Source organism: Tubulanus polymorphus, chromosome 7 (genome assembly GCF_964204645.1).
Source record: "Tubulanus polymorphus chromosome 7, tnTubPoly1.2, whole genome shotgun sequence".
Lineage (NCBI taxonomy): Eukaryota > Metazoa > Nemertea > Palaeonemertea > Tubulaniformes > Tubulanidae > Tubulanus > Tubulanus polymorphus.
In genome coordinates, this window is record NC_134031.1 from 734,087 (window position 1) to 754,066 (window position 19,980).

At 39.6% G+C, this 19,980-nt stretch overlaps 2 protein-coding genes across 4 annotated transcripts; both read left to right on the forward strand.

Annotated features, from left to right (window-relative positions):
• The first annotated feature begins 597 nt into the window (after positions 1 to 597).
• LOC141908952 (putative methyltransferase-like protein 24) lies at positions 598 to 8,885 on the forward strand. 3 transcript variants are annotated; one of them, XM_074799258.1, is made up of 8 exons: positions 598 to 775; positions 3,435 to 3,596; positions 3,691 to 3,819; positions 5,059 to 5,423; positions 5,727 to 5,855; positions 6,128 to 6,202; positions 7,001 to 7,136; positions 7,707 to 8,885. In XM_074799258.1, the coding sequence occupies exons 1-8, from the start codon at positions 632 to 634 to the stop codon at positions 8,028 to 8,030; spliced, it is 1,464 nt and encodes a 487-aa protein (XP_074655359.1). In that variant the 5' UTR covers positions 598 to 631; the 3' UTR covers positions 8,031 to 8,885. The 3 variants fall into 3 exon arrangements, with proteins under 3 accessions (XP_074655359.1, XP_074655360.1, XP_074655361.1); XM_074799259.1 differs by lacking the exon at positions 3,435 to 3,596; XM_074799260.1 differs by lacking the exons at positions 3,435 to 3,596; positions 3,691 to 3,819.
• Positions 8,886 to 12,117: 3,232 nt separating this feature from the next.
• On the forward strand, positions 12,118 to 18,925 carry LOC141908575 (uncharacterized). Its single transcript, XM_074798671.1, has 8 exons — positions 12,118 to 13,025; positions 13,718 to 13,846; positions 14,220 to 14,338; positions 15,274 to 15,366; positions 16,549 to 16,677; positions 17,155 to 17,243; positions 17,826 to 18,189; positions 18,279 to 18,925. The coding sequence occupies exons 1-8, from the start codon at positions 12,910 to 12,912 to the stop codon at positions 18,356 to 18,358; spliced, it is 1,119 nt and encodes a 372-aa protein (XP_074654772.1). The 5' UTR covers positions 12,118 to 12,909; the 3' UTR covers positions 18,359 to 18,925.
• Positions 18,926 to 19,980: the final 1,055 nt, after the last annotated feature.

A 19,980-nucleotide genomic window follows, 5' to 3' on the forward strand; every position in this document is an offset into this window, starting at 1 on the left:
GTACCCTAGATTTGGCCTGAGAAATAAACGTAGTTACCCTAGGTTTGGCCTGAGAAATAAACGTAGATGCCCTAGGTTTGGCCTGGAGGATAAACGCAGATACCCTAGGTTTGGCCTGGGAAATAAACTTAGTTACCCTAGGTTTGGCCTGGGAAATAAACGTAGTTACCCTAGGTTTGGCCTGGGAAATAAACGTAGTTACCCTAGGTTTGGCCTGAGAAATAAACGTAGATACCCTAGGTTTGGCCTGGAGGATAAACGCAGATACCCTAGGTTTGGCCTGGGAAATAAACGTAGTTACCCTAGGTTTGGCCTGGAGAGTAAACGGAGATACCCTGGGTATGGCCTGAGAAATAAACGTAGATACCCTAGGTTTGGCCTGGGAAATAAACGTAGATACCCTAGGTTTGGCCTGGGAAATAAACGCAGATACCCTAGGTTCGGCCTAAGAAATAAACGTAGATACCCTAGGTTCGGCCTGGGAAATAAACGTAGATACCCTAGGTTTGGCCTGGGAAATAAACGCAGTTACCCTAGGTTTGGCCTGCGAAATGCGGTTACGGAGTGTCACAGAATCAATGATTGTGGACCCGGAAATGATAGATTAACGTGGATTACTCAATAATTTTACATGAATAATAAGATGCCGATGCTGTCACGGATTATCGCTGGTGTTGCGGTAGTTGTAATATTTATAGTGATTATTATCGCGTATACTCTTCAGGGTGGATATCATAGTTTATCGTTCACTAAGAAAGAGCCATGTCAATTCGAGGTAAGAGTTCGTCTCCTCACTGAGTCACTCCAACCAAGTCCGATTCTCTCTCTGACTCGAGTCTGACTGGGTCTGGGAGAAGAAGCCTTCCCCTTTCTTGTCAATGTCAATCGTCTCTGGCTTGTTAATTTGCTCTCACTCTAATAAGCCTTGTCCGAGGGCTGAAAACTTACACTTCTTTCTATCAATTCATGAGAACCTGAGCAGAGAAATGACAGGTAAAGGCTAAGGCAGGCCTTAAACTTTCAACAAAGCCCGGCCCTGCCTCATACTCACTTAGTCAGTAACCTGTCTGTGGTTTAGTTTCATGATCAGTTATTTTCTCAAAGCTCATCCGATTATAAAAAGCTTACCACCAACGATTAGGTAACTAATACTCACTGTGAGCTAATCCGTGGTATACCCCCGTACTTAATACTAAGTGACTGCAGCACTGACTCCCCTCCCCCCCCCCCGACTGGTTCGTGTTGTCCCACCCGGTCACCACTGATTAAACTGTCTCATTTGTAACTTGTTTGCAGGAAAATTTGATTACACGAAAATTACCCGAAATTATGAATTTATTGGTAGATTTACGAGAAAGTAGTAAAACGATTTTAAACCGTTCTCCGCCCGAGACAGGTCTCAATATGAGAACCGAACTAGCCCCTTTAATACAACGTTTACATGAAATCAAATCCTTTTTAAAACTTCGAAAATTTCCCGATTTAAAAACGTCAGTAGTCGAGCCTATATCCCGGCTACTCGGTGAAATCCGGACTGATATTGACTCAAATAAGATACCGGCAGATCTTCAAACAAATCTCATAGATCCTATAGCTGAACATATAAAGGAAACTGAGACAGCGATGACTTCACTCGAAACTAAACTGAGTCACGTGATCAACGGCATCGAAATATTACGAACTGAGTTCGATACAAAAACTCAAACATCTTCACTGATCCCGGCAGTCGATATCAGAGCTGAATTAAACCCTTTAATACAACGTGTTGAGGAACTGAAGGATGTTATTGATGCTAAACCTAAAGATGAAGCTGGTGATGTTGTAAGAGTCAAATCTATCTGCATGATTGCACCTGATGCTGAATGCGTAGATTCACGATACAGTAGACTCCGCTCAAGTCTACTGTACCAGATCTCTTGACTTGAGAGTGATATCCGAGTTGGATGATACAGTAGACTCCGCTCAAGTCTACTGTACCAGATCTCTTGACTTGAGAGTGATATCTGAGTTGGATAATACAGTAGACTCCGCTCAAGTCGGATCTTTTGACTTGAGAGTGATATCTGAGTTGGATGGTACAGTAGACTCCGCTCAAGTCGGATCTTTTGACATGAGAGTGATATCTGAGTTGGATGGTACAGTAGACTCCGCTCAAGTCTGATCTTTTGACTTGAGAGCGATATCTGAGTTGGATAATACAGTCAACTCTGCTCAAGTCTGATCTTTTGACTTGAGAGTGATATCTGAGTTGGATGGTACAGTAGACTCCGCTCAAGTTGGATCTATTGACTTGAGAGTGATATCTGAGTTGGATGATACAGTAGACTGCGCTCAAGTCTGATCTTTTGACTTGAGAGCGATATCTGAGTTGGATAATACAGTCAACTCTGCTCAAGTCTGATCTTTTGACTTGAGAGTGATATCTGAGTTGGATGGTACAGTAGACTCCGCTCAAGTCGGATCTTTTGACATGAGAGTGATATCTGAGTTGGATGGTACAGTAGACTCCGCTCAAGTCTGATCTTTTGACTTGAGAGTGATATCTGTGTTGGATGACGCAGTAGACTCCGCTCAAGTTGGATCTTTTGACATGAGAGTGATATCTGAGTTGGATGGTACAGTAGACTCCGCTCAAGTCTGATCTTTTGACTTGAGAGTGATATCTGAGTTGGATGGTACAGTAGACTCCACTCAAGTCAGATCTTTTGACATGAGAGTGATATCTGAGCTGGATGGTTTTTCATAAGCAGAGTCAGAAAAATATTTCAAAAAACATCTAAAAGCTGAACCAGTCTCCTGTCTGTATCTGGATATCTGGACATCATCCATGCAGGATACATACATTAGATTTTATGATCTCTATTCAGTGAACATAAATGCATTTATTAGCCTATTACATATATGTGGACATTTCATATTTCATGAATTATCTATTAACTACTCTATCAATTCAATCAGTTAATTTTTTTCAAGCTTTTTTTGCTAATTGCTTATTTCCAATGCATGCACCGAAGTGTAGGCTGTATTAAGTTGTGAAACCGCTTTTTTAGATCAACCCGACCCAGTTCAACAGTTACACTGAAATTCATTACATTTGGGTTGAAAAGATAAATGAACTAAATTTCAAGAGCAGAGTTTTCTGTGGAACTGAGTCTTATGTAGAATACGACAGTAGATACCAGCATCTCTGATAGTTTCCCATTGCATGATTCTATCTATAGGGTGGGATCCATTTCGAAATACCAGTATTTCAGGATCTGCCCCAATTACTTGTTTCAGTAATTAGAGAAGTATGCCAGGGTTCGTAGCGATCATTGAAAGTCATGAAATGGGAATAGGTGTCAATTCAAGGCCTTGAAAGTCATGTAAGTGCCTCTAAAGTCCTATGCTAAGAAACTCTGCTGAGAAACGGTTTTTGTGTTGAAATGTTGTAGGTGGATAAAGTGAAACAGAGCGTAGACGTGTTATCCAATCAGCTGAAAGATTCTTCTGTACATCAAAATCGAATTCTAGATTTACAGAAAGAACTTACTTACGAAAAATCACAAATCGCTAAATTGAAAGCTGATCTTAACGCTAAGGTTAAACAGCACGATGTAAGGATGAAAAATATTAAGTTTTCTCAGTTCATGAAGCACAAAATCATATTAATCTTTTGTTGTTTTTTGTTTCTGCGTAATTTTCGTTTAGGATTTAGTCGAAAGTCATCAGTTATTAAAAACACAACTCAATCAGAAATCAGATACGTCTAATGTTGAGGAAGGTTTAGAGGATATAAAACAACGACTGGACGCGATTAAAAATAGCAGAGGTCTCACTGTAAGAATCTACTCATTATTTATCATTCAATCTGCCGTTTAACTATTGTATAAGGTTCCACGGCCCCTAATTGCTTTTACATATTGAATCTCAGGAGCCAAGCTTTAGATCGATAGTATCTAATTTATCTTGATGTTTTTCATGACAATCTGCTGTCTTTACCCTGCGCCCTCTAAACAATCTGCTGTCTGTACCCTGCACCACCCTCAGACTGTTGCCTGTACCCTGCACCCTTTAAACAATCTGCTGTCTGTACCCTGCGCCCTTTAAACAATCTTCTGTCTGTTCCCTGCACCACCCTCAGACTGTTGCCTGTACCCTGCGCCCTTTAAACAATCTGCTGTCTGTACCCTGTGCCCTTTAAACAATCTGCTGTCTGTTCCCTGCACCACCCTCAGACTGTTGCCTGTACCCTGCGCCCTTTAAACAATCTGCTGTCTGTACCCTGCGCCCTTTAAACAATCTGCTGTCTGTTCCCTGCACCACCCTCAGACTGTTGCCTGTACCCTGCGCCAACTGCTGTCTGAGGGTGGACTGGTTGATGTAGGTATATAATACTAGTGAATAGATCCAGCTGGTTGTGAGGGTGCCTGCTGCAGCTTGACTCAAACCAATTATTCAAAATTATGTTAATATAGGCCTAACAGATGTTTGACTTCGATAAATTAATGTGATATTATAGTTTATATCTGGATTAATAGATCACAAACAATCGATTATTTATTCCAATCATAGATCTGTGCATAACATACATATCTGAACAGTTAAATAAGTGTCAAACCCACTAGGCCTATATACAGAATTGAAAAGAGTAAAAACGAGAGATGGCGATGATCTCTATAGAGAGAATTCGAAACATTGTGTGTTTTGATTTCAATTCTTGATAAGTAAAATTCGTTTTTAATCTCTTAATTTCTGTATATAGTGGGTTTAAAACATAAGAAGTGTTCTTCACGTCAGAGTGTACCGGGGTTATTCTTCCACTGAACAGTTATTTTAGCTTCATTTCCTCGCGTTTCATACGCATCATCGCCCTCTAGATCCACCTTGAACTCCAAAATTGTCACACGGTGTTTTTCCATCAGTTGGTGCCCTTTTTATCAGAAAATGATTGTCAGACAACAGATAACTGTTTTTCTTTTAATTGTGTAAACTTTGATATCTAGTGTCAAATGTAATCAATAATTTACGAGGAAGCAGGTTTTGAGAACGCGGCGTAATCGTGTTGTTTTATTTCAGATTCCGGACGATTCGATGCCAGACGTTTATTTCAAGGTCGTCAATAAGAAATTGATACCGGTGACGATAGCGCAGATTCTTACTGAGAATCATTGCGTAAAACAATCTACAACATCGAACAACAACGCACAACAACCACGGGCTCCAGCGCAGAAACAACAACAACAAGCTCCACAAGCCGATGAAAATGAGGATGAAGTCGATGAGGATTTAGATGAGGAGGAACCGGTGAAGGAAATATCTCCTCCGCGGCACCAGCCTCAACCGAAACAAACTTTGGTCATTAAACAATCTGATAGAAGATATCAGTTAGTGTATCCGGATACGACTGTATCGCTCGAACAGCTAGACAGAATGTATCAATCGTAAGAATTCATTTTATTCATCTATTTCCAAGTTATCAACTATCTGCAGTAGACTGCACGCTTACCATGGAGCCACTTACCATGGGAGCCACTTACCTCAGATTATCTGGCGCTCTGTGTGCCTCCAGACTCCAAGTCATCTGGTGATGACACTCCAACTGCCCCAGAATTCCTGGAGAGAATTCTGAGATCTGTGGCTAACCTGCAGTCTACTATAGATAGTAAAATGAATCTAGTGATAAACAGTATTTTAATTTTCAAATTGTTTAACTGAAATAACGGTTATATTTGTTGTATTTACAGTAAAGTGACAACGATTCAGGTGAAATGTAGAGATCGTCAGAGATTTGGATCTCAAGGTGACGGTGGTTGGGATGTGTGTATGGATTCACCGTTTACTCTTAAAAAACCGTGTTTAGTTTATTCATTCGGGTGAGTACCAGCAACAGCAGTAACAGTAACAGTATCAGCACCAGCAGCAGCAGCAGCAGCAGCAGCCACAGTATCAGCACCAGCAGCAGTTGCAGCAGTAACAGTATCAGCAGCAGCAGCAGTTGCAGCAGTAACAGTATCAGCACCAGCAGCAGCAGCAGTTGCGGTAGCAGTTGCAACAGCATTATCAACAGCACCAGTTTATAGTAATCTAAATCATCTCTAAAATTGTAAGAAATATAATGTAATAATTGTCTGTATTTTTGTTACAGTATAAACTGGGATTTCCAGTTTGATGACGCTGTTGACAGAAGAGCTCAATGTGAAGTTCATTGTTTTGATCCAAGGTTTGTTTTGTTTCTGGATCGACCCCTGCAGTTCCTGGATCGACCCCTGCAGTTCCTGGATCGACCCCTGCAGTTCCTGGATCGACCCCTGCAGTTCCTGGATCGACCCCTGCAGTTCCTGGATCGACCCCTGCAGTTCCTGGATCGACCCCTGCAGTTCCTGGATCGACCCCTGCAGTTCCTGGATCGACCCCTGCAGTTCCTGGATCGACCCCTGCAGTTCCTGGATCGACCCCTGCAGTTTCTGGATCGACCCCTGCAGTTCCTGGATCGACCCCTGCAGTTCCTGGATCGATCCCTGCAGTTCCTGGATCGACCCCTGCAGTTTCTGGATCGACCCCTGCAGTTCCTGGATCGACCCCTGCAGTTTCTGGATCGACCCCTGCAGTTCCTGGATCGATCCCTGCAGTTCCTGGATCGATCCCTTCAGTTTCTGGATCGATCCCTTCAGTTCCTGGATCGACCCCTGCAGTTTCTGGATCGATCCCTTCAGTTCCTGGATCGATCCCTGCAGTTCCTGGATCGACCCCTGCAGTTCCTGGATCGACCCCTGCAGTTCCTGGATCGATCCCTGCAGTTCCTGGATCGACCCCTGCAGTTCCTGGATCGATCCCTTCAGTTCCTGGATCGATCCCTTCAGTTCCTGGATCGATCCCTTCAGTTCCTGGATCGATCCCTGCAGTTCCTGGATCGATCCCTTCAGTTCCTGGATCGACCCCTGCAGTTCCTGGATCGACCCATGCAGTTCCTGCGAAGTTGATATGAATGAAGTTGTTATTATATGTTTATAATTTTCAGTATGAATTCTGGAGATTTCCGACGTTCTAACAACGTGATGTTCTATAATCTGGGAATATCAGGACGCAACGGAAGAATGAACGGCTGGAATGTGAAAACTTTAAAACAAATCATGAAAGATTTAGGACATTCAGACGTATGTAAAATAAGAATTTATTTTCTTAGGGTTTTCTATCCCTCAACCATTGAGCCGCTCTACCCATTGAACGCCACTCTGAGCACCCCTCTACCCACTGAGCGCCACTCAGGGCACCCCTCTACCCGCTGAGCGCCACGCAGGGCACCCCGCTACCCGCTGAGCGCCACTCTGAGCACCCCTCTACCCACTGAGCGCCACTCTGGGCACCCCTCTACCCGCTGAGCGCCACTCAGGGCACCCCTCTACCCGCTGAGCGCCACTCTGAGCACCCCTCTACCCGCTGAGCGCCACTCTGGGCACCCCTCTACACGCTGAGCGCCACTCAGGGCACCCCTCTACCCGCTGAGCGCCACTCTGAGCACCCCTCTACCCGCTGAGCGCCACTCTGAGCACCCCTCTACCCGCTGAGTGCCACTCAGAGCACCCCTCTACCCGCTGAGCGCCACTCTGGGCACCCCTCTACCCGCTGAGTGCCACTCAGAGCATTATTAACAGGTTCAATGTTTCTTTTTCTCATCTGTATTTAACTGTTTGATGTGGTTTTTATTTGAAATCCTTATTTTTCAGAGAATAATTGATTATTTGAAGATTGATGTTGAGTATTCAGAGTGGGATTCAATTGAAACAATGCTGAAAGACGGAACTCTGCGACATCAAGTAAAACAACTCGGAATAGAGTATCATTTACCGGAGTTAAATCAGGGTTTATACGGCCGATCGACTCGACTCAGTTTAGGACGTGAAATCGCTATTTTTAACACTCTAGAACAACACGGATTTAAACTGTATTTCTCACATATGAATCCGACCGGTGGATTTTTTTCCAGTATCACTCGTACTGATAAACATTGTTGTAATGAAGTTTATTACATAAACACCAATTTCAAATGATCGATGAATTCTTTAATTACGGTTTGATTTTAAAATGAAAATGAATTTAGTCAAAACATTGTTTCATTCGGAATGGTCTGTGTAATAATTGCTGTACAGTAAACTGTACCTTTAACGGTAGCGTTGGGACTATTGATATTTCACTAAGTTGAAAGTCTCGATCCAGTTCCATAGCTGTGAGTTGAAATCCGAATCTTCTACAGTTTTTTAAGATATCGGATGCTTAACGAGTCTTCAAATCATAACTAACAACTGTTGAACTGGGTCCAGGGAAATTAAAGGTTTTTCTGAACACGCATTTGATCAGAACTCGCTGAGATTGAGATGAATTTACTGTCGGTTGATCATTTGTTCGTGTGGATTCAATGAATTCCTGATTGAAATTGTATTGTCTCATCATGATTACCCCCTGACTCCTATTGAGTCTGTTGCAATTAACAGGGTTTGTAATATCCTGTCTTCCATGAAACAATATCTGTAAGTCTCTTGACTACTGGTCACTGATCCACTCCTGACCACTGGTCTCTACCCCACTGATCAGCGATCAGTTGCTCAAAGGTTGGTTAAAGTTAGCACCAGGGGCCAGTTGCACAGTCGTGACTTAAGTCAATAAGTGGTATTTAATCTTTAGACTGGTCTTAAGTTGTTAGATTGGCTATAGAACTAAGTTGGTCTTAGACTGGTCTTAAGTCTAAGCCATGACTCTGCAACTGACCCCTGCGGATAACACTGACGTAGTGTGAATTAAAACTGCGTTTCTACCATTTTGAACTGAACCAACTTTTGGATGACTGGTCAATGGCTAAAGATTATATATGCAAGGCTTGGAGCAGTGCTGTGGGCTGGGGGCAGTGCTGTGGGCTGGGGGCAGGGCTGTGGGCTGGGGGCAGTGCTGTGGGCTGGGAGCAGCGCTAGGTATGGCCCGGATGTGAACATTGAAATCGAACGGTACTTGACTGATAATATTTTGTATACTTCCATGGAATATTTGTGAGGTCAGTGAGGTTAGTGAGGTCAGTGAGGTTAGCTTCACTGATCTGTAATTTCCCACCTTCTTCCCCTTTAAACATTACATAGATTATATTGTATCATGTATTTTATATTGTCCATTATAATCTTTAAATTTTTGAGAGATGAAAAATCTTTTAATTCATCGGATGGAAAATGCTCGTTTTAATTATATTATGATTACGATTATTGTTATTATTATGAAATCAAAGGTGCTTCAGTCAAAGTGTAAACTCCTACTCGACCTACAACAGGAGGGCTGTATTTCTGCTTGTGTTGAATGGTTGTGGGTTCAGTGCATAATGAATTGACTGTATATAGTTGTATTATTAGAATGTATTGTTTTATATTTCCCTGATTTCTCTGGCTATCGCCCTTTAGATATTCTCTGATTAAAGATATCCTCAGTGGGGGTAAATATAATTCCGGAATATCCTGATGGTCCCAGATCTGTGAGAACCCTATGTGCATGGATTATAGATGAATTATGTATATTTGTAACTCATAATGGATGCATGTGGTGAAAGTAATCGTATCTAGTTATCTTTGACAGAATGTTATGAAATAAATATTTTGATACGTAAAGAGAGTAGAAAATTGGTAATATGATTTATCATGGTCCCACAGAACAGGGAAATTGGGAAAAACTTGGGAATTTTGAAATAATAATTCCCAGTTTGAAGAATTTTCTCATATCGGGGGAATATTTGGGGAATTCATTACGTTTCACGTATTGCATGACTCATTCACCTGATGAAGCTTCCATTCATTAGAAGCGAAAGCTCGTGCGTCAAATCAACAGTTAATCTACACAGTACTACTCGTCTCGTTACTTATTTTAAACCTGGTTAACACGGCTACTCTACGAGTATTGCATTTGCCAAAGGGCAACTTTCTTTAGCGATTTCCCTTGAAAATCACCTTTATCAACCAGTCACCGGTTAAATGTTGAATGTAGCGAGACGATAGGTGTTCATTTACATTTGGGAAAATTGAAAAATCACCCATGAAATACTTTGTAAAACCTGGGAATTTTGAATTCATACAACTGTGGCAACCATGATTTATATTTGCAATTTTCTACTCATTCTACGTATTAAAATACCTAATTCATAACAAGGTTGTATCGAAAAATAGTGTGAGCATGCATAGTAGACTACTTAGATATGGAATATTTCATCAAAAGATTTACATAATCTTTGAGCGATTTATGAATGAAGGAGTATTGAATACAATGGAACCTCGTCACAACAAACTACTGGTGTATAATGATTGATTGGTTAAACCTTGAATTTCAAATAGTAAAATATTGATAGTTTCATACTGAATAATTAACATATTTTTTAGTCCGCCAGTCAAGAGTTCGTTGTAACAAGGTTCCACTTTGTGGACATTACTGGCAAAACCATGACGCTAGAATATGTGTGTTTTTTACGTATCAGTAAATCTTTTCATGAATCACTGTTTTGTGATAGTTGTATAAGGTGCATGCTTTTAGTTTCAATGATTATTGTACATTATAAATGATGAAATAAACTATTATTGTAAATGCGTTTTTATCCAATATCTTTTTTGAAGAGGTTGATGATTTCTAGAAAACTTTACTTGCTAAGACTAGAACAAATTCGCCCAAAACGCCCGTTGCTTGTGGCCATACTGTATAGAAAATCCCACAATAATGACGAGAAAATAACGTTAAGTCCGAAAATGAAAGGTTGATTCAAAGGTTGATTCAAATGCAGCCCCTTGGGCTTGGCCCTGCTTTGTTTATTTCATCGTTTTTTCTACCATGAGTTTTCTTCGAATATATAATATTGACTTTTATCACTTGTGATGACTCTTTCTCATATTCGAGAAGTTTGAATTGGTCAGTGTGGTCGATTTATGAATTTGTAATGGTGAATCATTTTAGTCTGACACTAAACGCGGTATATCGTTCTCATGTTCGAGAATTTTGAATTGGTCACTGGTGGTCAGTGATGATCAATCTATGAACTTATTAAAGAAATTTGTGGTTTGAATAGAACAGCGATCAGTGATTGGCTGACTTGGCGAACTTGTCACACCCCGCACAATTTAAAATGACTTGAAATATTATGGCTGCTGACTACCTTTATCTCCCGATAGCTGTCACCAAAAAAGCAATTCTGTTGTTTCATTAGCAATAAAAAGTGATAAAGATCTTAATAGATCTCCAAAAAGTGGATGCATTAAGATCGTAGGTATATCGGCAGGATCCAACTCGAAAGCAATGGAAATATCGTTCTTTATAACGGCCACATTCGTTCAACGTCATGTTTTTTTCACTAAAAGTGACATTATGAAAGACCTTTACTGTATTTACAAAAGGATGGCGGCAGTTTCAGCCGTGTCCAGTCATAATTGTAGAATCCTAACATGCTGGTCCTATATAGAGCATAAGCGGCGGCGAATATGTAAACTAACTGGACTGCAGGCTATTCCTAGTGCGGCATGCCAGTAATAAGTTAGTTCGCCGCTTATGCTTTATAAAGGGGCAGCACTAGACGGTTAGGATTTCACCCAGATCGCTATTCTTACTGTGGCACGTGAATAACAGAGGTTTACGTTATTTGACTGGTGACGGTAAAAATAATTCTACCCACGAAAGGTTTTCTCCACTCCTTTCTCAGAAAATCCTATTTCTATTTTCATGGTCATCGTCCTTTAAAAAGCATTCCCTGGATGTCGATTTAAATGACAAATGCCACATGATCTACATCTAGTTCTAGTTTAAGTTTCGTGATGAGCATTGCAATGTTTTGACTTAATCCTTAATCAGGGCCCAGTTCCACAGTTGTATTTAAATGTTTAAACTCTGAATCAAATCTTAACTCGGAACTGCGGAACTGTACACACTGGCTCACAGTGTTCCATTTATGGTTATAATTTAGAGTCAAATGATCACTCACACATAGATCAGCGCCCTGCACCCTGGTATAACGTGGTCACTGAATCTCAATGACGACTCCGCATATTTACTTAAGACTGTGAATCGTGTTTGACACAATGAAAACCAATATATACAACAATAACAGTATTAATCTAATGATTGCCAATATATAGATTAATATATTATATATCTGTGTGTGAGTACGTGCGTGTCTTAGCACCGGAAACCTCTACTTATAGTTCTTATTATACGCGTGTTCGTGTTAGAGATTGTCAGACGGATTTGACTGGCGTTTAACTGTTAGTTCACACACATCAATCACTGAGTTCATATCTGTTTGATTAATTCATTTAGCGAATTTAAAGTGCAAACAAAAATTGGAATCTGTAATATTTCGGGAGTGCATGTTTTCACTGAAAATCAGTGACAAATTTACAAGGAGTTCAAAACTACATCAACCGCGTAGGATACAAGACTTGAAACTTCAGCCTAGGAGCTTCGATCTGTGATTCGATGATTCGTTTTAATCAACTTTTAATAGCACTGGACCGCGAGTTAATAGGTAAATACGTGAGTTGACACCTAGTTCAAAATGAACACCGCCTTATGAGGATAGCCGAGGAACTTTTCACCAAACGTTAATCCAAGGATAGCTGTTAATTTTGTTTCGAAAACAGGCTACCGCGATCTGTGTACAGTACGCGTTCTGGAGCGCATTAGGAATCAGTTCGTATAGGGATAGAGAGAGTGAGAGAGTGAGTGAGTGAGTGGTGACGGAGAATGATAATCACTTCACACTCGTTATATAGATAGATATATCAATCCCGGGGACGACATAGAAACAGGCGGACGATCTCCCTCGTCTTACGAATATTCAACTTAACAATGTTTGAATGACGTGGAACGGCGTTTTTGAGATATTCCTCTAAAATGGATTAATTAAAAGTTATAAGATTTTAAATGGAGAAGTCGGATTATCTACTGCGGCCTTGTTGCTGTTGGATTATAATCAAGTGTTTATTTGTGTTAGTTCTAACGGATTTAAACGTATCGTTTGGGTATCTTCATCGACCGGGGTAAGACTTATAAACATTTAATACCCGCTACAATGAATATCTTAATCAGTAACGATTTTGGGCTGAATATTTTTAATTTCAAATTTCATCCATATTCGCGAAAATTAATCATTGACGAAAAAAGTCGTACGTAAAAATAACTATATATTCCGCGTGAAAAGAGATTTTCTAATTCAAAGTTTGATTTCAAAATCAAAAGGAACTTAGACGTTCAAAGTTAAATCTTTTTCGAGGATAAACTGCGGATTTTCTTTTCGCCTTGAATCAAAATTACGCACTAATAAATCTTCGTTGAGCGGATTTCAATCGACTTAATTTCGATCGAACGCCACGAAAACTCATTCAAATTTCCTGTAAATACCCGGATTAGAGTCATCTACCGACAGTGTCGTCATAGTAACGAGTCGCCCATTATTGGCCAAAAGGCGTACACCTGAAAATGTTGTATTTGACAGATAATTAGGACCTGATGATCTCAGACTCACGGAGGTCAAAAACCTCTTGATAAAACGCCCAACAATCAAGAAGCCTATACATCTCTGAGATAGATGCTAGTTATAATTAACCTGCCATTCGCAACTTGAAGAAACCCTAAAAATGAAATTTTTCCGAGTCAAAATTCGATTAGACGATTCTCGTTTGAGATGTGATTTCCAAGAACTGTAGAATTTCTGTTGTTTCATTTCTTCCAGTCGACACGTCTGTTCTAATCCTCATGTCCGGATGGAAACAGTTAAAACTACTCAGTCTTATTGTAAACCGGTTTATTCTAGAGCGGTGTTCAGGTGTCCAAGTGGATTTGGCATGTGTAACACGATGAGGTAAATCCAGTTGAACAGTCGTTACTTCAGTTTAAAAGTAGTCACCAAAATGCTTAGTTTAGACTGGTCCTAAATTGTTAGTTTGTCTATAGAACCAAAATGAGTTAAGACTGGTCTGAAGTTGTTAGATTGTCTATAGCACCAAATTGATTTTAGACTGGTCTTCTTACGTTTGCTTTTTGGATGGCAGCTAAAATAGTTTAAGACTGATTTATAGCTGTTGTCTCAGAAATATGTACCCAAAAAACTATAAATGAAAAATTTGCCTTCGTTGAGCTACTGTAGAAGAATCATCTTAATTCTTCGTGGAACTTTGCCTAACATCAAAATAATGAAAAAAGAATAGTTTGTGATAATTTTGCGTCATTTGTAGAGTGATGTACACAGTAGGTTACAGAGAACGGTATAATCTACAACCTGCTACAACGATGACGTATTACTGTTGTCCAGGCTGGTCGCAATATTCCCCTTCCAGTCAAGACTGTCTTAAACGTAGGTATTTTAGTGTCATTGAATTGAACGTGTTCATCGTTTTTGTTCTCTATTCGCTGGTAATGGTGGCTGATTCGGGCCACGGTTGACGAAGAAAAAACTAATTTCATTGCGTTTGTTTCCTCGCATTAACATTTGTTTTCTCGCTATAGAATTTGTTGTCAGATTTTTTTGTACTCGAAAAAATTCGGCGTGACCCGAATCAGCCAACATATGCTGGTTCGACTCAAAGCATTTACCCTGTTTTTTTCGGAAAGGTCATTCGTAATTCTTTCCTCCAGCTCACAAATAGTCCTGTAATCATGTAACATCTAAAGAAGATTACACGCGCTCTCTGATCGGTGCAGTTACTGCTGAAACCCGCCTTTCTTCCAATCATAGTCTGTATTTATCCTACAGAGAACACCGACACCAGTGTCTACCTACCCGTGGTGCCTCAGACCTTCGTGTGTGCGCTTCATCAATAAATGAAAATAAAAAATCCCTCGTTGAAAAAATATTATCAAAGTGAAGCTGTTTATGTTAAAGCTGTTTGTGAAACGGGTTGCGGTTTCATTCAGAAGCACGTATACACATAAAATCAGGTCAATAACCCGAATAGCCACCTGAATCTTCGAGGACATTATTCATTATTCATTCCAAAATCGTGATTTCTATCAAAAAGTGTATTTTATTCCAATTATCCATAAAAAAGATATCTTCGATGCAAAGCTATGGGATATCTAAAAAATCGATCCGAAATCAGATGCATATAAACGCATTCTTCGGGGATCGAACCTGCGGCCCGAGCAGATCATTTCGAGCCGAACGCGTGAACCACCAGACTACAGAACCGCGTGGTTGTGAAAGCTTGTGGTGACCAATATTACCTATTGTGACAGGTTCGGTGAATTCCTCGAATGCAATTTAATCTGAATATTTTCATTATTTTGTAGCTATTTGTGAAAGAGGCTGCAGGAAGGGTCGGTGTAAAGCTCCTAATGTATGTTCCTGTCGACAAGGCTGGCAGGGTAATAACTGCCAACAAGGTAACTACATCCATTATATATACTTGAAATATCGAAATGTTGTGCAATTGTTACATTAAACCTAGGAAGACAGTTCAATCGAGGACAAAATGCTTAATAGGGACTTATCAGCTAATATACAAGCAATACTGTACTAACAGTGGGTCATATTCATAGACCTATCACGGTGATTGGATAAGTATATATTGTGAAGTGCCTCGGTGAAGTACCCAGTCCTGATAGACTGTCAAATGCTCGTGATAATAACCTCAAGTGTGGCCTCAAGTAATCGCTTGGACACGTCACGTAGGTTTTTGGATTTGGTCGAACACAATTATCGTAGTTTAAGAAAGTTGAGCGCGCTGGTTTAAAAGCTTTGAGAACATGGTATTCATCATTGTTAGTATGAATATTTCTACTGATTATAATTTTAGAATCAACGTCACATACATTTCGTAAATCTTTCGCTAATTTAAATTGTAGTTTACATAATAAATCAATATATAAAACTCTAGAAACATTTCGTTTTGAACGTGGCTATCCCTGGTGCAGACACGATATCTATTTCATCTTCGGGGAAAGCCTCCACTTGTTATTCGATCTATAAAAACTCGATCTGTGCGTATAACATACATTCCTTGTTATATAATTAAGCGCTGATTTGATAAGTAATTTGCCTGCTGTAATTAATCAGTATATTTCTGTTATAATTACATGAGATCGTGTGATATATTTATTAGCCGTTCAGAAGTGACTAAAAATAAGCCGTATGTACCGGTTATTCTATAAATGTGTGTTCAGTCAATCTGTACCTTTCAGTGCGAGTCATTCCGAACTAACAATAAAAATGATTCGTATTAACTAGAGATTCACCAGGTCCACGCGGTTTGAATGTTTCTCGAGTTGTCAGAATCCACCGAAGATCGAACCGGTGGAAATATGATAAACTCCAATCGCAAATTATTTTAGAAAAGAGAAAAATCAACCCTACATGACTAAATTACCCTCTTAAAATGACGGTTAGCAACCTCTAAAATGGTTTATTCATAAAGTTTGTATGTCTATAAACGATGGAAGGGGTGAGAATAACTTGATGGTTAACTTAGTGGCATCGTAGATGCGACTGAATTACAAGATCACCTTCTACCAAAGTACGTATCAAAAATCACCGATAGAAATGCAGATTTTCCGTTGTGATTACAGATGTGGATGAATGTAGTGAGGAAAATGGAAACAAATTGTGCCATCAGAAATGTATGAATACAATCGGTAGTTTCCGGTGTGGCTGTTTTCCGGGTTTCACTTTGGATACCGACAAAAATCGCTGCACATGTAAGTGATTGGTTAAACTTGATAAATAAAATAGAATCCTTCTTGGGGTGCCAGTCAACCCTACAGTGTTGTCTCCTCCTCAGCCAGGGTAAAGCTAAGTCTTCTTTTACTAGAATTTATATGAAAAACTCTTTTATTTCCTTCTCATCTCGGTGAAATATAGAGAACAGTCCCAGTCGTATCGAGTATCTGACGAGAAATCTATAATGTGCTTCTTGTGTGGATAAGCATCAACATTTACTAAACTCTTGAATTGAATTAAGTTTTTGTTGTGAAATCGATCTTACAAATAAAACATCTTTGTTTGAATGTAGTTTAAGCTATTTCAATCACAGAAACAGATACGATTACAGTTTATTATTTGATGCTGGTTTTATTTATTTACTTACAAATATCTTCGTTTGAAAGCCGTTCACACGATCTGTATTAATGATAGAATCAATGCTTTATTTCTATGATGTAAGTTTTATGTTACAGTCTGTTTACAATGTACAACTGAATACAAACATCTTGTGAAGAATCAAAGTTTACTTTACGATAAACTCGATCACCTTCAACGAGAAAAGGTTAGCTATGAATGCAGTAGAACAGATAAACAACCGCAATCGGAAAATAACAGCGAATTTGGTTGTTTACATTTCGAGCAGAATTGACAATTCTCTAGTCATCTTCACAGTAATAAGTTGAATTTACTTGAATACTCTGAAGATGAGCAGAAGTTTTAAAAATGGCTGTGATAGAATTAAGTTGAAATGTTATTACTCGAAACGACAGAACTATATGCAAGCTGTATCTTCTGATTGTGAGTTTTCGACTCTGCTACCAGCCTCAGATGCGGATCCGAGAGGAGGGTTCACTCCTCCTAGAATTGTTGAGTTGCCCTGAAACTTTACGAGCAAATGAGGAATGTTAAAGCTGATACCTAAAAACAGCTTGTTTTCTGTGTTGAATTATAACGTTCTCCGATGAGCTTTCTTTGGGGATGGTGTTTTGATTATACGATGTGCCCTGTCTTGGGGGTGCTCCCCCTCCCTGAATCAGGCCCTAGATCCACCGCCACTGAGCTTGCTATTACTAGAATGTAGACACTATCGATATTCCAAAATGTTGTGTCACATTTCACGATTCGTTGAATCAATTGATTTCAGATCGATCTTCAACGGAATTTGACGCGGAAAATTCGAGGCTACGATATTCAAATGAAAACGACCTTTAACCGAGTTCAAAATATATTCAACCAAACTCTACGGGATAATGTTGCTCGAATTAACCGCACTTTGCAAGAAAAAATACAGAATCTAAAGACGAAAATCAAACGGTTCGAGCGGCCGCCAGGCGACCTTGACATTCACCCCGAATCGAACGGTTTGAATAACGCGATTCTGGATAATCTTCAGAGGACCCCTGGCGGCAGGAATGTAAACGATGCACCAAAACCGGACCCGTATCTGTTGGATTTGATCAAATCTCTAACTGTGAGAATATCAGCGCTGGAAGAGCGGTTAGAAACCTGTGAGTTTAACAATTTAATATTCTTTCATTTTTCTGGAACTCCAAATCCCAGGTTTTTTTTAATGTTATGTTTCTATTTTCTGATTTAGGTAAATGTGATCATCCATTAAAGAGACGAGTTTTGGGAGACGAAGATATACTGAAACACCGTGGTGATATTCTACCGTAATACGAGTTGTAGGTGGCGCCACATGTACTTGTGTAATCACAGGGGCCGGCCGGTTGAACAGTCATGGCTTAGACTTAAGACCAGTCTAAGACCATCTTAGTTCCACAGCCGATGTAACAACTTAAGACCAGCCTTAAGATTTAAGTTCCGAAGTCACGACTCCTGAACCTAGTTCAATGTTATTCTAGTGTTAATTTCAACACTAGTCGCGTCGCAATCCAACCCGCGTCATCTGCAGAACCGATGGATTTAGAACTCGGATTCAGGATGAGACAGTTTTAGTCTCCACCAGTAACACATGATCCAACTATAGTTTCTTCTCGCTTGAATCTGCTGCCATGTTTACTGAATTAATCTGTGGAAAAATAGTGAATGATGTGAAACCGATTTCTAAAATGTATGATTCGTTTTGTTTCGGGCATCGACTTTTGAAAATGATTGACAGAATTAAATCATAAGATTATTTCTAAGTTGTTAGATTGTCTGCATTAGTTTATAGAGAGACTGGTCAGAATGTAAGCCTTGATCGTTTAACGGCGAGGCCTGGATAGTGAAATGTATCAATTACCGGTGCAGCCATTTTTAACACAAGTCTAAAAACGCTTCCCTGGGAATTCTTTTTATCTATGTACGTTCACAGCCTGGCGACACACATTATCACCATTTATCATTCAGGATTTAACTTGATAAATATTTTTGATACATAAAATTGAATACGAAATTTAGATACAAAATACTTTTAGCTTTGAACATATCATCGATGTGTTCTATAAGCTTACACGTATCTGATTACCTATAATGTAACCTAGTTTAAATGATAGGTACTTGAAACCCTTCACACGTGCAGTTAATTTGAATAAGCCAATGAGATGCATTAATGCAAATGAAACAGTTTTATTGACCACCATATTGTCCCGCGTAACATATAATCTATACTGAATACATACTTTTCCCTTGAAAACCCTTAAAAATAGAATACGAAATCATATATTTCCAATGTAGAGAGAATCCCACAATTATAACGAAAAAGTCCGAAAATGAAACTTCGAGATAGTAGTTTATTTCAACGTTTCGACTATATCCTAATAGTCATCTTCAGGAATAATGAGATACTACAAAAATTATGAGATATATATACAATCCAGAGACAAAGAGACTAATTCAAGTAATCAGAGATGATACAAACTAAAGGAACTAAACTTTCCTTTAGTTTGTATCATTGAGATAAGGTCGATGATACAATCCGTGATAGTCTCCAGTTGTAATTCTCCTACATACCGGTTATCTAAATTTCTCACGAAACAGTTATCTCCTTTGCTCGGTTCGTTCTCTCCGTCGCACTTCGGACATTTTCGGACTTTTTCGTTATAATTGTGGGATTCTCTCTACATCGCGTCAACACGGAAATAGTGTTCTATCAATCGTGATCATATATTTCCAAATACCGAAACAAGGGTCTCATAACATGTATCCCAGCACCGGCAGTATCGAGCACAGGCGGCTCGTCATAAAGCTTGAAATCCAAAATTAAAACTTTCAGAAAGTATCCCGATAACTTATTATTCTTTGATTTTAGATTCCCCGCCAACTGTGTCAAGCACGTGTGATACTGAGTTAGTTTA